The sequence below is a fragment of the Bos mutus genome, chromosome 13, assembly GCF_027580195.1.
Source record: "Bos mutus isolate GX-2022 chromosome 13, NWIPB_WYAK_1.1, whole genome shotgun sequence".
Taxonomy (NCBI): domain Eukaryota; kingdom Metazoa; phylum Chordata; class Mammalia; order Artiodactyla; family Bovidae; genus Bos; species Bos mutus.
The window spans coordinates 31,731,354-31,750,499 of record NC_091629.1 but is presented as its reverse complement, the minus strand read 5'-3'; the positions used below and the strand labels follow the sequence as shown (position 1 = coordinate 31,750,499).

The 19,146-nt window shown below is 43.5% G+C and overlaps 1 protein-coding gene across 3 annotated transcripts in view; it reads left to right on the top strand.

Moving 5' to 3' along the window:
* Positions 1–19,146, top strand: part of SLC23A2 (solute carrier family 23 member 2) — a 142,427-nt gene that overhangs the window by 45,894 nt on the left and 77,387 nt on the right. For 2 of the 3 annotated variants that reach the window (XM_070381241.1, XM_070381240.1), the window contains exon 2: positions 7,148–7,393. The exons of the other annotated variant lie outside the window; for it this stretch is intronic. In XM_070381241.1, the coding sequence (XP_070237342.1) occupies positions 7,286–7,393 (108 nt within the window). In that variant the 5' untranslated portion in view covers positions 7,148–7,285. The remainder of the gene's footprint in view (positions 1–7,147; positions 7,394–19,146) is intronic. 3 annotated transcript variants of the gene reach the window in all.

Sequence of the window (19,146 nt, the reverse complement as noted above, 5' to 3'; positions counted from 1 at the left end):
CTCTATAACTTATAGAGATCTTCATCTTGCATAATAAACTTTATATCTGCTGAAAAGCAGCATCCTGCTTTCCCCTCTGCACCAGTTCCTGGCAACCACCATTCTACTCTCTGCTTCTGTGATTGACTGTTTCATATACGTCATACAAGTGGAATTGTGCGGTATTTGTCCTGTGACTGGTTTATTAATATAATACTGTTTTTTTTTTTTAATACCAGTTTTTGTATATAACTTAGGGCACACATTTCCCCATGTCAGTCAGTATTTCTGTGCTATCTTTTTAATGGCTATAGTGGCATTCCTCTGTAGGATCATACCATGGTTTTGGGCTTCCGTGGTGGCACAGTGTAAAAGAATCTGCCTGCCAGTGGAGGAGACGCAACTGATCCCTGGGTCGGTAGGGAAGATCCCTTGGAGAAGGAAATGGCAACCCATTCCAATATTCTTGCCTGGGAAATCCCATGGACAGAGGAACTTGGAAAGCTAGTCTGCAAGAGAGTCAGGCATGACTTGGCCACTAAATTGCAACAACAGTCTCTTGTATCACAGATGAATTTAATATTGGCTGTTGATTTCCTTTTCCAAGATTAAATAAAAGTATTAAGCAGGAATGATTGTTACATTATATGAAAGTGAAAGTTACTCAGTTGTGTCTGACATTTTGTGACGCCATGGACTGTAGCACACCAGGCTCCTCTGTCCATGGAATTCTCCAGGCAGGAATACTGGAGTGTGTAGCCATTCCCTTCTCCAGGGGATCTTCCTGACCCAGGAATCGAACCGAGATCTTCTGTTATATTATATGATTGACCTTTATTATTAATTTTTAAGCATCATTTACTCTGCATATTTTGGGGCATGTTTAATACAGGTGCTAAGTTCAGCACTGGGGATAGTGCCTCTTGTTCTGTACTTGTCTGGCTGAGCAGGTAGACATTATCTTGCTGTGTCGTAACCATCTTTATGGTTCCCAGATGCTATGATGAACTATGGTGATCAGAGGCCAGACTGATGGAGTTACCCCCTGAGGGAAATGGGTGAGATGAATGTGTTTGGAGGAACAGCATGTGCAAGGGCCGGAGGGCTAGGATCTGATGCCATCAAGGAATTAACTGAAAGATGGAAACCACAGCATAGCAGGATCAAGTTACATAGTAGGCTTCACAGTGGACCTGAAACCTCGTGAAGCAATTTGGGTGTCATTCTTTGGCTAATTAGGACACCATCAAATGGTATGGTAGTTTCTGTAGCATGGCCATTCCTGGTGCAGTAGAGCCATCAAGATGAAACAAACAGGAGGCTTTTGTGCTGTTGAGATGATGGTTTATGCAGTGGAAGTGCACATATTTGGGAGTTCTTGGTCTGAGGAGGGCAGGCTTAAGCTCTGGAGAAGGAGCTCTGCCATCTTAAAGCTTATGTCTTGTTTGTATAAGCATTGTTAGGACAGGAATACTGATTTAAAGTTTGAGTTCTGCTGCTGCACTGCTTATAACTGGGTGTCCTTTGGCAAGTTACTTTTAATTTCTCTGAAGCTCAGTTTCCACTTTTATAGAGTTAGTGTGCCTGTCAAGTAGTAATTTTTGTTTATATAATGAGAGGTAAGAGATGTCTCTGGCACACATGGACACATAGCTGGAAAACTACTGTCATTATTTTCATTTTCATTATTGATGAATCAGACCTTTTATCCCTCAGCCCCGTCTTTCCCCTTGTCTTGGGTTCAGGGGCAAGATAGCACTTGTTCAGTCGCTCAGTCGTATCCGACTCTTTGTGACCCCATGGACTGAAGCCCACCAGGCTTCCCTGTCCTTAACTGTCTCCTGGAGTTTGCTTAAGTTCATGTCCATTGAATGAGTGATGCAGCATGCAGACAGCATGGGCTTGCTTGTTCTCTTTGTTTTGCACAGAGTAGGAAGAAGGGTCAATTAGGCACTGGGGGAGGACACTTTCCCATTTCAGGTTTTTTGGCAGATTTTGCCTTCTGTTTTACCACAAATTCTAACATAGACCCTAAACGTCACTGTTTAAAATCTTTTGCTGTGTTTGCCTTTGGGCCTTGGCATTTCCCCACTTGAAAGTTCAACTCTACACATAAAAGACTCTCATCTCAGGTTAGTGCGTGGTTTCTGGCCTTGAGGCTGTCTTCATAAGTCTTGAGTACTTGGCTGTTGAGTGCTTTGTCATTTTGGGACTTTCAAGAATATATTTTTATTTTCAGTGGTCACCGTCTTCTCCTTTTCTTCCTCTTCTTCTTCCCTCCATTTGTCCATCTTGGACTTTGCAGCCCTCTGCCCCAAAACCTTTCTCAAACTTCCTGCCCTATACTTTCTTTGGCCCCAAAACCTTTTATGCTCACTTGGGTCTACGTCTTTAGGGCTTTCCAAAGGCTGATGTTCTGTAATAGACAGGCAAAAAGGAGTGGATGGGTCCCCTCAGTATAGCTTGTGTTGTTGTTCAGTCGCCCAGTCGGGTCCCACTCTTTGCAACCCCATGGAGTGCAGCACGCCAGGCTTCCTTGTCCTTCACTATCTCAAACTCATGTCCACTGCGTTGATGATCCATACAACTGCCTTCTCCCCTGCCCTCAGTCTTTACCAGCATCAAGGTCTTTTTCAGTAAGTTGACTCTTAGCATCAGAATGCCAAAGGATTAGAGCTTCAGCTTCAGCCCTTCCAATGAATATTCAAGGTTGTTTGCCTTTAGCATTGACTAGTTTGATCTCCCTGCTGTCCAAAGGACTCTCAAGAGTCTTCTCCAACACCACAGTTTGAAAGCATCAGTTCTTTGGTGCTCGGCCTTCTTATTGGTCCAGTTGTCACAACCATACATGACTACTGGAAAAACCTTTGACTAGATGAATCTTTGTTAGCAATGTGATGTCTCTGCTTTTTAATCCACTGCCTAGGTTTGTCATAGCTTCTCTTCCATGGAGCAAGTGTCTTTTAATTTCATGGCTGCAGACACCATCCACAGTGATTTTGGAGCCCAAGAAAATAAAGTCTGTCACTGTTTGCATTTTTCCCCTCTCTATTTGCCATGAAGTGATGGGGCCGGACGCCATGATCTTAATTTTTTGTATGTTGAGTTTTAAGTCAGCTTTTTCAGTCTCCTCTTTCACCTTCATCAAGAGGCTCATTAGTTCCTCTTTACTTTCTGCTGTTAGGGTGGTGTCATCTGGATATCTGAGGTTATTGATATTTCTCCCTGCAATCATGATTCCAGCTTGTGCTTCATCCAGCCCAGCATTTCATATGATATACTCTGAATATGTTAAATAAGCAGGGTGACAATATACTGCCTTGATGTACTCCTTTCCCAATTTTGAACCAACCTATTGTTCTATGTCCAAGTCTAACTGTTGCTTCTTGACCTGTATACAGGTTTCTGAGGAGGCAGGTAAGGCCGTCTGGTATCCCCATCTCTTTCCAGAGTTCCTTGTGATCCACACAAAAGCTTTAGTGTAGTCAGTGAAGCAGAAATAGATGTTTTTCTGGGATTCCCTTGTTTTTTCTATGATCAAGTGGATGTTGGTAATTTTATCTCTGGTTTCTCTACCTGTTTTAAATCTAGCTTGTGCATCTACACTTAAGGCTTCCCTGGTGGCTCAGTTGGTAAATAGTCTGTTGCAATGCGGGTGACCTGGCTTTGATCCCGGGGTTGGGAAGATCCCCTGGAGAAGGAAATGGCAACCCAGTCCAGAATTCTTGCCTGGAGAATTCCATGGACAGAGGATCCTGGTGGGCTACAGTCCATGGGGTCACAAAGAGTCTGACATGACTGAGCGACTGACTTTACTTTTGTACACCTGGAAGTTCTTGATTCACATACTGTTGAAGCCTAGCTTGAAGATTTTGAGCATTATCTTGCCTAGCATGTGAGGTAGGTACAATTGTGCAGTAGTTGTAACATTCTTTGGCCTTGTGCTTCTTTGGGATTGGAATGAAAACTGACCTTTTCGAGCCCTGTGACCACTGCTGAGTTTTCCAAATTTGCTGGTATACTGAGTACAGCACTTCAACAGCATCATCTTTAAACAGCTCAGCTGGAAATGCATAACCTCCACTAGCTTTGTTTATAGTAATGCTTCCTAAGGCCCACTTGACTACACACTCCAGGAAGCTTGTAAGGGTCAGTTAAACATTGGGTAGAGAAATGGAGTACAGAGTACTTGATGAAAGTGGTCTTGTCCAGATGGAATTTTACCCCTCTCTGTTTCTGGTGATGAGGGCCAATGGGAAGGGTTGGCTCCTGCAGTGGACGTATACATCTGAAACAAACATGAAGATAAAATTAGCCTAGTAAAATAAATGTATTCTACACTAAAGTCCTATGTTTTAGCTAAAGTTTACATGGGTTTAGTTCAGTTCAGTTGTTCAGTCATGTTCGACTCTGTGACTGCATGGATTGCAACATGCCAGGCTTCCCTGTCCATCACCAACTCATGGAGCTTGCTCAAACTCATGTCCATTGAGTCGGTGATGCCATCCAACCATCTCATCCTCTGTCGTCTCCTTCTCCTGCCTTCAGTCTTCCCCAGCAAGTAGAATAAATGTATTCTACATTAAAGTTCTTTCATTTCCCCTAACTTGGGTAAGTGTAGATTTGAAAGCTCTGCTGGCATGCATATGGCAGTGGGGCTGGATATACAGCAAAGAGGTTATGGTCCCTCTGGATGTGACTCTATGGCAAGTAGTCTTATAAAGACCCAACAGTTTTCACCATCCTCTTTGCTTGTCCTATCTTCTGGAAAACATAAGGTCTTGGCCATGGTAAAAATCTGTCAGGGTCTCTTCAGGCATATTTTATTAATACATTTAGGTATGGTTGTTGTCACACTCTTTTTTTGTTCAGATCTTGGAAAACTGATGGATGGCAGTGGCCAAATCACAATGTAGAAGACTGATGGATTTGGTTACATAAAAATAAAAACAATTCTAAAAGATCATTCATAGAATTTGCGAGCAAGCAAAACCCTGGACTAAGATATTTGCATCAAATATAACAAAAAAGTATTATCTATCCTATGCATTCTACAGAATCTTTAGCAGCACACCTGGCCTCCACTTATTAGATACTAGTAGCAATTTTCCCGGAGAAGGCAATGGCACCCCACTCCAGTCCTCTTGCCTGGAAAATCCCACGGACAGAGGAGCCTGGTGGGCTGCAGTCCATGGGGTCGCTTAGAGTCGGACACACTGAGCGACTTCACTTTCTCTTTTCACTTTCATGCATTGGAGAAGGAAATGGCAACCCACTCCAGTGTTCCCGCCTGGAGAATCCCAGGGACAGAGGGGCTGCTGTCTATGGGGTCGCACAGAGTCGGACACGACTGAAGCAACTTAGCAGCTTAGCAGCAGCAGCAGCAGTTATCTCCCAGTTGTGATGACTAAAAGTGTCTTCAGACATTGCCAGATATCCCCTGGAGGGAAAAAAAAAATCACTCCTCACTGAGAGCCACTGCTTTAAAGAGTCATGGATGAGATGTGAACAAGAATGCAGAATGTGGATGAACAGTTAAACCGAAAGAGCCACCTCAAAAATTTTTGTGTTTGTGTACCTAGCTCTATCCCATTGCGGCAACTTGACATTCTGGCAGCTATTTCTATTATTTTTCCTTTTTGCCCTTTAACTGTTGAATTCTCCAATTTTGTGTTTTCTTGTTTATATTTCTGTTTTTCTCCAGCCTATCTAAAGTATTTGTTGATTGAGGTGTCTTAAGAAAATTTCCTAAACAGAAGGTTTTCTACTTGTCTTTCCAAACTTCTTGTAGGGCTGCCTTCTCATTTGCAGGACAACTTGTCTGGCTTATTCATTCTCTGTGGGAAGTTAATTGACGCTAAGATCTGACATTGTTCTAACCTGAGAGCCAGTGAAGGTTTCCTGTCCCTTCTCCCCTCTACCTGCATGTGGTATTTTTTTTTTCTATCTTAGGGAATTCCCTGGTGGTCCTGTGGCTAAGACTCCACACTTTCACTGCTGAAGGTTCAGGTTCAGTCGCTGGTTGGGGAGCTAAGATCCATTCATTCCTAGTACGTTGGCTGTGGCTGAGCTGTCTAGTATGATCACCGCTAGCCAAACTTAAATTTGATACAAATAAAGGTTCAGTTTCTGTATCTGCACTAGTTACATTTTTAAAATAATTTTATTTATTTATTTATGGTTGCACTATATCTTTGTTGCTGTGGGCTTTTCTCTAGTTATTGCAAGAGGGGGCTACTCTAGTTGCTGTGTGGGGGCTTCTCCTTGTGCCGCTTGTCTTGTTGTGGAGCACAGGCTCCAGGGTGCACAGGCTGCAGCAGTTGTAGCTCCCAGGCTCTAGAGCACAGGCTCAGTAATTGTGGCACAGTCTTAGTTGCCTCTCGGCATGTGGAATCTTCCCGGACCAGGGATCACACCCGTGTCTCCGGCATTAACAGTTGGGTTCTTTACCACTGAGCCCCCAGGGAAGACTTGCGCTTGTCACATTTTAAGTGCTTAGTATCCTGTGACTAGTGACGAATGTATTGGACAAGACAGATGTAGGATATTTCCATCATTGTAGAAAGGTTCTGTTGGATAGTGCTGGACTAAAAGATAGATACTGTAATGCATGTCAAAGAAATGCCTCTTCTATTTTTTTCCTCCCTAGTATTCTAATATTTTTGATAGTCAATTTTGGTGGTCCCCCTCTCCAGAGGGTGGTTCAGAATCTGAATGACTATAAATGAAAGTGGATGAGGACTTGAAAAGTGATTAAGTAATGAGTTTTTTAATGCTATGCTATGCTAAGTCACTTCAGTCGTGTCCGACTCTGTGTGACCCCATAGACGGCAGCCCACCAGGCTTCCCCGTCCCTGGGATTCTCCAGGCAAGAACACTGGAGTGGGTTGCCATTTCCTTCTCCAATGCATGAAAGTGAAAAGAGAAAGTGAAGTCGCTCAGTCGTGTCCGACTCTTAGCGAACCCCATGGACTGCAGCCCACCAGGCTCCTCCATCCATGGGATTTTCCAGGCAAGAGTACTGAGTGGGGTGCCATTGCCTTCTCTGGAGTTTTTTTAATGTTTGGATATAATTGTACTCTGACTTTCCTGTGCAGGAAATACAATGTCTGTGTGTCTTATGTTGTTTGTATGCTTGACATGATTTGGCTGCTTTCTCTTTTTCTAGGTGCTAAGAAATGGCACTTGTGGGGCTCATCTCTGCCTGAGAATCGGCACTGGAAGAGCTGACTCTGATCTGGGCTCCTTGTATTGACAAGCCTTAACTTCCAACCACTTCAGTCCCCAAGCTACTCTTTTTCTCTTAATGATGGGTATTGGTAAGAACACTACATCCAAATCCATGGAGGCTGGAAGTTCAGCTGAAGGCAAATATGAAGATGAAGCGAAGCACCCGTCTTTCTTTACTCTTCCGGTAACAGCATTCCCTGTCTTCCTTTCTTGTTAAGTCACTCTAAAGTAGTTTCTGCATTGAATAGGATTAACATTAATACTTCTGTTCTCAGTGAAAGTTAAGGCGATTGAAGAGCAAATGCTTTTCACACAAGATAGTCTTTGGGAACCCTGTTGTCTGACAGTGGTTTTAGCCTTGCTCTCTGCCTAGAGTCAGGGCTTTCCTAGTGGCTCAGAGGGTAAAGCGTCTGCCTGTAAAGCGGGAGACCTGGGTTTGATCCCTGGGTTGAGAAGATCCCCTGGAGAAGGAAATGGCAACCCACTCCAGTATTCTTGCCTGGAGAATCCCATGGACAGAGAAGCCTGGTAGTCTACAGTCCATGGGGTCGCAGAGTCGGACTCAACTGAGTGACTTCACTCACTCACTGCCTAGAGTCACCTGCTGGGATTAATTCCAAGAAGGAAGCATGCCTTGCTGTGAACACTGTAAAACTGGCCCAGTGTTCACTGTGCACTAGAGGGTGTTGAAGGCTTAATTTTATCTCCAAAAATGTGTTTTTATGAAATAATCTGTGACCCAACTTCAGACTTGGATTTCAAGGTGGGAGGATGAATGAGTGCATTCATTGTTTGGAACCCAAATGTCCATGACTTGTATTATGGTAATAGCATCCAAGATAGAGATATTTTACCTGGATAAGTGATATCAGATAAGTCGGATAAGGTTGATGACACACATTCATTATATTCAGTGCTAATATTTTTTTTCAGATGTAGGATTATGACTTGATGTGTGTAAAGATACCTAAAGTGTTGGTTTAAAAAAGAAAAAAGCTCTTTAGAGGGATCTTGCCTCAGGTTTTTTTCCCCTTAGTATTAGAAATGGTAATATCAAGAATACCATTCTAGGATTCTTTAAAACAGGGTCCTGGAATTTGCCTTGCTGCAAATACCCAGTAAGAAAGATATGAACACAGCATCTTTAAGTACATTGGTTGACCAAATCTGCAGTTATATTTTGATTTTTACTCTGTGAAATCAGGGAGATTTTCCACTGATTTTGTAAGTGGTGTTACTTGTTTTCTTTCTTCAAAGTAAAAATTTCTGTTATACTGAAGGCTTATCTAGAGCAACAGAGAAATCAGGTTTCCAGGTTTAAACTAGAGCATCTTTGAAAAATGAAAAGGAAAGTTCATGCCTGGGTTTTGACTTGTCTCTTCTGCACCATTTGCTCAGCAGACCATTTACCCTGCCCTACTCTACTTGAGAGACAAAAACTTTAGTTCACTTGAGTCTGCTTTGTCATTATGGTTTAGAGATTTAGGCTTATTTTAGCATTCAGATTGTGATAGTGCACAATTAGCAGTTAAATTCACCAATATATGTTATCAGTTTTCATATTCACTGTTGTTTTTTGTGTCCCTCTTCTCTGTTCACTTGTCTTTTAAACCATACCAAGGGTCTATGAATGGCCACTGTCTTTGTGTGTTTGCACTTCTGAAAACAACTGTATTTTGCTCTGAATTCTTGAATGGACTTCTCTTAACTGTACGGTACAGCCTCCCATTCTATCTCCATTTTTCTTTAACTGCTTTCTTATGATTTGTAGGTCTTTTTCTAGTGCTTCCTTCTGGCTGGATTCCCCAGTGTTATTTTTCAGTTTATTAATTCTTTGTGTACAGTTGTGTGTTTATATTGAACTTTTATTGCCATGATTGTATTTCTTATTTCTAAAGTTACTATTCAGTTTGTATCTGCCTATTTTTAGTTCTTAATTTCTTATATGTATGTGTTTTTAAATGTTTGTGCATTTTAAAATGTACAAATGACCCTAATGTACTATTTTTCTCATTGTTCTATTATACTTTCATCTGGTGTGAAGTCCTCTTGTTTCTTTTGATATTTTCTTCTCTCTCCCTGCCAATCCCTGCTTCTCTCTCTATAGTTTTGCCTTTTCTTTTCCTGGATCCAGTCCAGAACCTGGTCTTACAGTGGGAGGTCTTCCCGTCTTCCCCCGGTGGTACAGACCATAGCATGAAGGAGTGAGGAGACCTGCTGGCCCTTGTGTACCGCCTGATTCTGGCCCTCCCCTTATGCAGGGACCCCTGAGCCCCTGTTTCCCCATGGAAGTTGCCTGACCAAGGTCTTCTGGGCCCAGAGCTTCTTGGGTCCCAATGTCCACCCATTCATTGTTTTATGTTTCTTGTATTCTAAAAGACTTGTCAGTTTCTAGCCTTGCCTGTTTGGAGGTTTTCCAAATGCCATTGTTTTTTTAGGGGTGTAGTTGGGAAGGAGAATTCCTCAAAGCCTTAATTTCCAGATTCATTTTCACCAAGAGTACAACAAGAACATGGGAGCTGGGAATATAGATATACTGTGTAGTTAGACTTAAAAATAATGTGAATATAAAGTTAATTTAACACTCGAGCAGTTTCATTTAGAGATGTTATGGAATTTTTACTTTATTCTTTGGCTATAAAAGTTAAGCATTAAAAAGGGAGAAGAAATAGAGGAGTAATAGAGTTGAAATCAATGGGATTGAGCTACTGGGAAGGATGTGACATATCAAGGGGAGAAGCTGTAAAAATCAGCACATGAGCCACCAGGATGCCATAGAACAGGGATGCCAAGAAGTGTGTTAACATGGGCTCCCTCAGAGCGTATAAGAAAATAGAATATGAAATAAAAGAAGGAAAACCAATGAAAACAAAAGCTTATCCAAAAATGTTCATGAAGAAATAGTTCATGTGTTGGAATTTGAGGTTGTAGAAAGTTTTGTTAGAAAATATTTTGTAATATAATAAAAACAGGAACAGTATGCTGCCCTTATTTAATCACTAGTTAAATTACTTACTCTAAGAAAACTGAAAAAATAAGGTAGAAGACCATTTGAAAATATTTGTTATTATTTATTTGCTGTGCTGGTTCTTGCTGTGTGTGGGGGATCTTTGATTTCCATTGCAGCATGCAAACTGTTAGTTGCATCACGTGGGCTCTAGTTGCCTGACTAGGGGATCAGGCCTGGCTCTTGCATTGAGCATGTGGAGTCTTAGCCGGTGGAGCATCCTAGTGGGATTTTGAATCTCATTTTGAATGACTTGTTGTTGATAGGGCAGAGGTAGGGGGTTAGGTTGGAGCTGGTCCCTTTTTGATACCCAGTTGGTGGGATTATTTTGGTCACTGCCTCTCTGCTCTTAGGACATGCATCTGTCTCTCCTTCCTCATTCAGAGACCACAGGGTCTGCACACTAATTTCATAGAATCTGATAGTCTTAGAGTTGAAAGTGGCTTTAGAACTTTCGTAGTGGTTCTGTGGGAAGGTGAAATGTAGGGCTTTGCCCAAAGCATCTAGCTAACGTGATGTGTTAAGTTTATCAGTTGGATCACACAGGCTCTTGTCCCCAAAGAGTTCATAGCCAGGTGAGCAAGACAGGGGCTGCACATGCATTGATCATCTGAGTTTCACTGATGTTCCTGGGGATAGTCTTCCAAATAAAGAGTTGGGAGTGGTGGTGATTTAACTGCTGTAGTTGATGCTCCAGTGGGAGCAGTGGTGAAAAGTGATACTCAGTTTTGTTTCTTACAGCTGTTTGTCAGTGTTAGCATCTGACTGACTTTGTGGTTCTGGTTGTGGTTTTGTTTTCTTTTCCCTAAAATGTGGCCCCTCAGTGCATTTGAGAAATGGTGTTTTGGATTAGAAGGTTAGTCCTCCTAAGAGAATCTCTAAGCCAGTTTCAAATATAGGTGATTTTTTTTCTTCTGACTATATTCTCTCATGGAAAATATGATTGCATTAGAAAAAGACAGGTGTGGGGAAAGGCAAGGGATGTTGAGGTGGGGAGAGGACCCTTGGCTGTGTTGGTCCCTGGATGCAGTGGCAGCTGAAATGGACCCTGAAGTGAAAGGAGGCAGGGTCAGAACATGTCAGGATAGTGCAGGGGAAGGGAGCAATCTGAGGCAAGTCAGGGGGAGAAGAGTAAAGGTGTGGAGGATGGTGTCAGAACAGTAGGCTGGAAGCTGAGATTCCAGGTAGTTCCTGAATGATTGGCTAAAAAGTTTAGAACTTTATAGTCTATCAGTAAAAAGCTCTCCCAAGAGTTTTGACTAGGGGAATAACCTAAAAGGTTGCACTTTAGAACACACTGGAGTTGGGCACAATTAGACAAAGAGAAGTGTCATTTTAGTCAATGCTGGCTTCTGTAACAATTTACCATAGACTGGGTGACTTAAGGGTTTTCCTCGTGGCTCAGACAGCAAAGAATCCTCCTGCAATGCAGGAAGCCTGGGTTCGATCCCTGGGTCAGGAAGATCCTCTGGAGAAGGAAATGGCTACCCACTCCGGTATTCTTACCTGAAGAATTCCATGGACAGAGAGGAGCCTGGTGGGCTACAGTCCATGGGGTCTTAAAGAGTCAGATACAACTGAGTGACTAACACTTCCACAGACATTTCTTTCTTACAGTTTTGTTGGAGTCAGGGAAGAACAAGATCAAGGTACTAGCAGATTTGATTCTTGATGGGGACTCTTCTTGGCTTGCAGATAGCTGCCTTCTCACAGGATCCTGACAAGACTGAGAGAAGAAGCTCTGGTGTCTCTTCTTAAAAGAATACTAAGCCTGTTATGGGGGTTCTACCCTTAAGACATTATCTAAATTGAGTTACCTTTCAAAGGCCCTACCTTCTAATCATCTTGGGAGTTAAGGCTTCAACATAATGAATTTTAGGGGGACAAAACATTGAATCCATAACAGATATCTGTTGTAGTTCTCATTTAGCAAGTATTTATTGAACACATTCTGTATTAGAGATGGCCCATATCTATGCATAAAACCTTCCAATTTACTTTTTGCCCTCAAGTAGCGGGTGAGCTGGAGAAGGCAATGGCACCCCACTCCAGTATTCTTGCCTGGAAAATCCCATGGATGGAGGAGCCTGGTAGGCTGCAGTCTATGGGGTCGCTCAGAGTTGGACACGACTGAGAGACTTCACTTGCACTTTTCACTTTCATGCATTGGAGAAGGAAATGGCAACCCATTCCAGTATTCTTGCCTGGAGAATCCCAGGGACGGGGGAGCCTGGTGGGCTGCCGTCTCAGGGGTCGCACAGAGTCGAACATGACTGAAGCGACTTAGCAGCAGCAGCAGCAGCAGTGGATGAACAGAAGCAGTAAGTGGACAGTTCCAGCACAGTAGAGTGAGCATTGCAGTAGGAATTCCTGGAGCATACAGTTGGGCTGACTAGAAGGGCCCTGCAGAAAAGGCAATGGCAACCCACTCCAGTACTCTAGCCTGGAAAATCCCATGGACGGAGGAGCCTGGTAGTCTGCAGTCTATGGGGTCGCTCAGAGTCGGACACGACTGAGCGACTTCACTTGCACTTTTCACTTTCATGCACTGGAGAAGGAAATGGCAGCCCACTCCAGTGTTCTTGCCTGGAGAATCCCAGGGATGGTGGAGCCTGGTGGCTGCCGTCTATGGAGTTGCACAGAGTCAGACACGACTGAAGCGACTTAGCAGCAGAAGGGCCCTGGACTCATTTGGGGAAAACTGGTTGGGGTGAAGACAGGTTAGGACAGGGAGAGTCAGGGAGGCTTCGGAGATACCAAAGTCTTAAGTGTGGGTAAATGCAGCAGGAATGGAGATGAGGCTGATAGAAGAGATGCTGAGGAGATTTTGAGAGCTGAGAGAGAGGAGAAAGTTAAGGGTGACATTTAGATTTATATAAAGGGAACCTGGTTGTGTGATGGAACCTTTGCAGAAAAGAAGGAGTACAGGGAAAATCATAGGTTTGGAGGATGGGGGAAGATAGAAGATAATGGATTGCATTTGAGAAATTGTGGATTTGAGATGCTGATGAAATTCCTGCAGACACTGGGGCCATGGAACTTGAAGCACAGAGAAGCAGGAGTGTAATAATAATAATAAATTCTCTTAAACACATGGGGCTAAGGTGGCTGCTGGCTGAATCCAAAGAGAGCTGGCATGGGAAGAAAGGAGAGTTGAGAATCTCGCTGTTGGAGATGCCTGCCTGTGGGCGTCTTAGAGCACTGGGACAAGGACATCACTGCCTGCCAGGGCCTTACTTCATCTTGGCTTTCCAAAATGTAAACATAGAAAAGTAACCAATAGGGCAGCTCTGTATTTGTTTTTTTCTCTAGATCTGTGCCACCTCTAGATTCTCTAGGTCTTGTGCTACTAGCACAGTAGCTGCTAGCCATATCTGGCGATTTAAATGCAAATTAATTAAAATTAGATAAAATATAAGTCCAGTCTCTCAGTTGGACTAGTCAACTTTTTTTTTTTTTTAATTTGTTAGCTGATCAAGCCCTTCCTAGACTCTAAAATTCAGGCTCTTATTTCCTTGTTTGCTTTGGAGTTAGAAGTTGGGCCTCAGGCTGGCTAAGACATCTAGAGGCCAGTGTGCTGGAGTGCAGGGAGGTGGGACAGTGGGAACAAAGCTGGCTGTTACTCAGAACCAGGTTTGGTGATGGTCTCAGGAATGGGTTGCTGGGGGTACAGGTGTTCAAGATCTCGGGGCATCCTATGTTAGATAATTGTTTCCTCAAACGTTACAAGTGCTGATATTTTCAAAAACAATTCCTATGGAAGGAAATAAATGAAAATTTATTTTATTTTATTCTTAAAATAAAACAAAGACTCATGACAATAATGAGAGAGTAAGCCATACATAGAGGAAGAATAATGAATAAATCACATTAAAATCAAGAGACATGCAAAGCCCCAAGGTTCATAGAAATTAGGTCATATGTTCAGTTCAGTTCAGTCACTCAGTCGTGTCCAACTCTTTGCGACCCCATGAATCACAGCACTCCAGGCCTCCCTGTCCATCACCAACTCCCGGAGTTCACTCAGACTCATGTCCATTGAGTCAGTGATGCCATCCAGCCATCTCATACGCTGTCATCCCCTTCTCCTGCCCCCAATGCCTCCTAGCCAGTGAGTCAACTCTTCGCATCAGGTAGCCAAAGTATTGGAGTTTCAGCTTCAGCATCAGTCCTTCCAATGAACACCCAGGACTGATATCCTTTAGGGTGGACTGGTTGGATCTCCTTGCAGTCCAAGGGACTCTCAAGAGTCTCTCCAACACCACAGTTCAAAAGCATCAATTCTTCGGCGCTCAGCTTTCTTCACAGTCCAACTCTCACATCCATACATGACCACTGGAAAAAACATAGCATTGACTAGATGGACCTTTGTTGGCAAAGTAATATCTCTGCTATGTTCAGAGTTGATATTACATAGGAGAAAGATAGTAAAAGAGCTTCTCTATATCCCAGGGAAATCTTGTTAGGCAAGTTTGTGTGCTTTTAGAGGTAGGGTGCGACGCTCAATATGCCAGCAAATTTGGAAAACTCAGCAGTGGCCACAGGACTGGAAAAGGTCAGTTTGCATGGCAATGCCAAAGAATGCTCAAACTGCCGCAAAATTGCACTCATCTCACATGCTAGTAAAGTAATGCTTAAAATTCTGTAAGCCAGGCTTCAGCAATACGTGAACCATGAACTTCCAGATGTTCAAGCTGGTTTTAGAAAAGGCAGAGAAACAAGAGATCAAATTGCCAACATCAGCTGGATCATGGGAAAAGCAAGAGAGTTTCAGAAAAACATCTATTTCTGTTTTATTGACTATGCCAAAGCCTTTGACTGTGTGGCTCACAAGGAACTGTGGAAAATTCTGAAAGAGATGGGCATACCAGACCACCTGAGCTGCCTCTTGAGAAACCTGTATGCAGGTCAGGAAGCAACAGTTAGAACTGAACATGGAACAACAGACTGGTTCCAAATAGGAAAAGGAGTACGTCAAGGCTGTATACTGTCACCCTGCTTATTTAACTTCTGTGTAGAGTACATCATGAGAAATGCTGGGCTGGAAAAAGCACAAGCTGGAATCAAGATTGCCTGGAGAAATATCAATAACCTCAGATATGCAGATGACACCACCCTTATGGCAGAAAGTGAAGAAGAACTAAAGAGCCTCTTGATGAAAGTAAAAGAGGAGAGTGAAAAAGTTTGCTTAAAGCTCAACATTCAGAAAACTAAGATCATGGCATCCAGTCCCATCACTTCATGGGAAATAGATGGAGAAGCAGTGTCAGACTTTATTTTTTGGGGCTCCAAAATCACTGCAGATGGTGATTGCAGCCATGAAATTAAAAGATGCTTACTCCTTGGAAGGAAAGTTATGACCAACCTAGACAACATATTCAAAAGCAGAGACATTACTTTGCCAACAAAGGTCCATCTAGTCAAGGCTATGGTTTTTCCAGTAGTCATGTATGGATGTCAGAGTTGGACTGTGAAGAAAGCTGAGCACTGAAGAATTGATGCTTTTGACCTGTGGTGTTGGAGAAGACTCTTGAGAGTCCCTTGGACTGCAAGGAGATCTAACCAGTCCACCCTAAAGGAGATCAGTCCTGGGTGTTCATTGGCAGGACTGATCCTGAAGCCGAAACTCGAATACTTTGGCCACCTGATGTGAAGAGCTGACTTTTGGAAAAGACCCTGATGCTGGGAAAGATTGAGTGCAGGAGGAGAAGGGGACGACAGAGGACGAGATGGTTGGATAGCATCACTGACTCAGTGGAAATGGGTTGGGTGGACTCTGGGAGTTGGTGATCTACAGGGAGGCCGGCGTGCTGCGATTCATGGAATTGCAAAGAGTCAGACATGACTGAGTGACTGAACTGAACTCAGCTGAGGATGTGTGTAAGGAATGAATGTAGACCAGCACGAAATCAGAACCAGAAACAAACAGAAGTCTTAAAGAACTGCCATACCCTAAGGACACTGGCCAGGAAGCACAGCCAGGAAGTGGTTTACTGTGCAGTTCCCCTGTGTTGCTAGCTCCTATATCTTCTGAACCTGGAAGGACATCCAAGGAAAACTAAGTAAATAGGTTGAACTTACTGTTGGCATAGAGTGATGATACAGTCTAGTGTTTCCACTGAGCCTTAAGTTTTTGTTTTTTTCTCCTTCTAACAGGCTCTGTGAGAGTATTTGAAAACTTGGCACCTCTCTTGGGTGCCAAGAATAGATCATTCAATCTGGAGATATTAAGGGGATGGTCTGAGGAGTAGCTTTATTAGGTTCAATTTTATCAAAGAATAGGAAAAATATTCATCAGTGTTCATACAAATCTGTTATTTCAGATTTCCTTGGTATATTTTCTTTAGAGCCATATAATGTTAAGAACCCGTGATCCCTAACTTGGTAGGTACCACGCAAACCTTGTAACAAGCTACTTACAGCCCAGTTGGGGTGTGAGATATTAGGGGAAAAAAAAAAAGTATGTGTGTGTGTATATATGTGTGTGTGTGTGTGTGTGTGTGTGTGTGTGTGTGTGTATGTATGTCTTTGCCCCTGGCTCCTGGCACAGAGCTCTGGAACCCCTTGTAATTTCCTAAGTGAGAAGTACACTAGGAGCATCATGTTTTAAGGAGGTGACTCTGGGTGGGCTTCTGGATGGCTTCTGGTTGGAGACTGGTCACCAAAAAGACCAAGCCATGATTTGAAGCTTGGAAATTTCAGCCTCATACCTCATCCTCTGGAGAGAGAAGAGTTGCTGGAAATGGAGTTAATGATTGATTATGTGTACTGGAGAGAGTCTCCATACAATCTAGTAGTGGAGAACTTGGAGAATTCCCAGGTTGGTGAAAATGTTCGCACCAATAGGATGATTGACCCTGGTTCCACAGGGACTGATGCTCCTGTCTAGACCTTGCTCTCTGTATCTCTTTATCTGGCTGTTTTCCTGTATCCTTTATTATATCCTTTAATAAACTGGCAGACATAAAGTATTTCCCTGAGTTCTGTGACCTCTAGCAAATTAATCAGACCTGAGGAGGGGGTTGTGGCAACCTCCAATTTGTAGATAAATTGGGCAGAAGTTGTGGGAAAGGCTTGGATTACTACTTGGGATTGACGTCAAAAGTAGTAGGGGGAGCAGTCATGTGGGACTGAGCCCTTAACACTGTCTAGGTAGACTGTCAGAGTTGAGTTAAATTGCAGAACGTCTAGCTGATTTCACAGAGAATTCCTTGCTGTGGAGAAAAATCCTCTCTCATTTGGTGGCAGGAGTGTCAGAGGTGAAGTATTCTGTGTGAGCAATAAAGGAGACAGAAAAGATGGGAGTAGGTAGACCAAACTGGATTTTTCTAATATAGTAGAAGACACAGCAAGTCAGCAAACAAACCATAAGTATTAGGGTTTGAATTCAGTAAGGGTGCTGTGGGCGTGCCCATGAGGAACCCCTGCCCAACCACACAGAAGATGACACGAGTCCTGAGAAATGTCTGGGTGTAGCAGGTCCAGAGGAGGGAGAACGAGGATCTTTTGACTGAGGGAATAGTGGCATCCATCTCCTGCCCTGGGTACAGGTTCATTGTAAACAATACGGTAGAGTTGGGTTGGGCAGTAGGGGTGCTCATGAACGGTTGTAACAGAAACAGTTGCACTCAAGTTTTAGGGTAGAGAATTCCTGCTGTGGGCACGAGGAGGTCTGGAGATTGGAAGGAGAGCTAGGGTTTAAAACAGTTCAGGTGGGACTGATTATGACTTGACCTGGGAGAGCAGAAAGGAAAGGAATTCTTTGCTTCCCAGATGCTTCATGTGAGGCTCTGGGAACACAGATTCCTACCCCTGTGAAATCTCCAGGTGGTGAGAGAAGACAGATGATAAATAAGCAGAAGCATCATGTGGCAGCTGGTGACAAGTTCTGTGACAAAAATAAATCAAGGAAGGGAGATAGCAAGGGATAGAATGTGAAGTCACACTGGTCATTCAGTACCTGCAGACTGTTGATTAATTTATCCTTTAAAAAATGCTCTTGGTTATTTCCCTCTGGTTCAAAACTCTAGGGAACAGCAGTGAATTAAACAGCAACCTGCCCTGACCTCACAAAGCTTTCATTCTGGCAGGGGAGACAGGTAATGTACACTAAAAATAGATCACATGTGTAGATGTATATCTAAGCACCAAGGAAAAAATAAAACCAGGAAGAGGGATAGAAACTGCTCAGGCTGATATGTTAAACTTTCAGTTGGCCAGGAAAGGTGGCACTAGAAAATGGAAGACCATCATGGCAGTGTGTGAGCTGCAAGTGCAGACACTGAGGCAAGAGGTGCCTGGTGTGTCTGAGCAGCCCTGAGCAGGAGGTGTGGCTGGACAGAGGGTGGGGTGATGTCAGTAGACTATGTAGGCCTCATGGCCCTGGTGAGGATTTTGGCTTTTCAAGTTAGATAAAAAGCTGGTAGTGAGCTTTGAGCAGAGGTGTGATGTGCTCTGCCTAATTTTAAAGGCTCCTTCTGACTGCTGAGTGGGAAGCCAACTGAAGAAGCAAGCAGAAGATCAGTCGGGAGGTGATTCCCACAGAGCAGGTGGGCTGACAGGGCTCCAGGTAGGGTGCCAGCAGTGTAGGGGTGGTGACAAGTGGTCGGGCACTGGAGGAGAGCTGACCTGGATGCTGACGGACTAGATGAGAGTAGGAACAAGAGAGAGGAACCAAGGATGGCTTCAGGTTTCCCCCCGAGCATCTGCGAGATGAATTGGCCAAGTACTGAGATGGTACAAGGCAGAGGGAGTCGTGAGTTTAGTGTGACCATGGAGACACTGGATAGAAAGCAGGGAAGGGCAGCGGTGTGGCTGAAGCTGTTCCCTGCATGTGGGCAGTGTGGAGATGGTGTAAAGCCAAGGGATTAGATGGTATCTCCTAGGGATAGATGCCCCTAAGAGAGCAAGAGTGTCTGCGGACCCTGCAC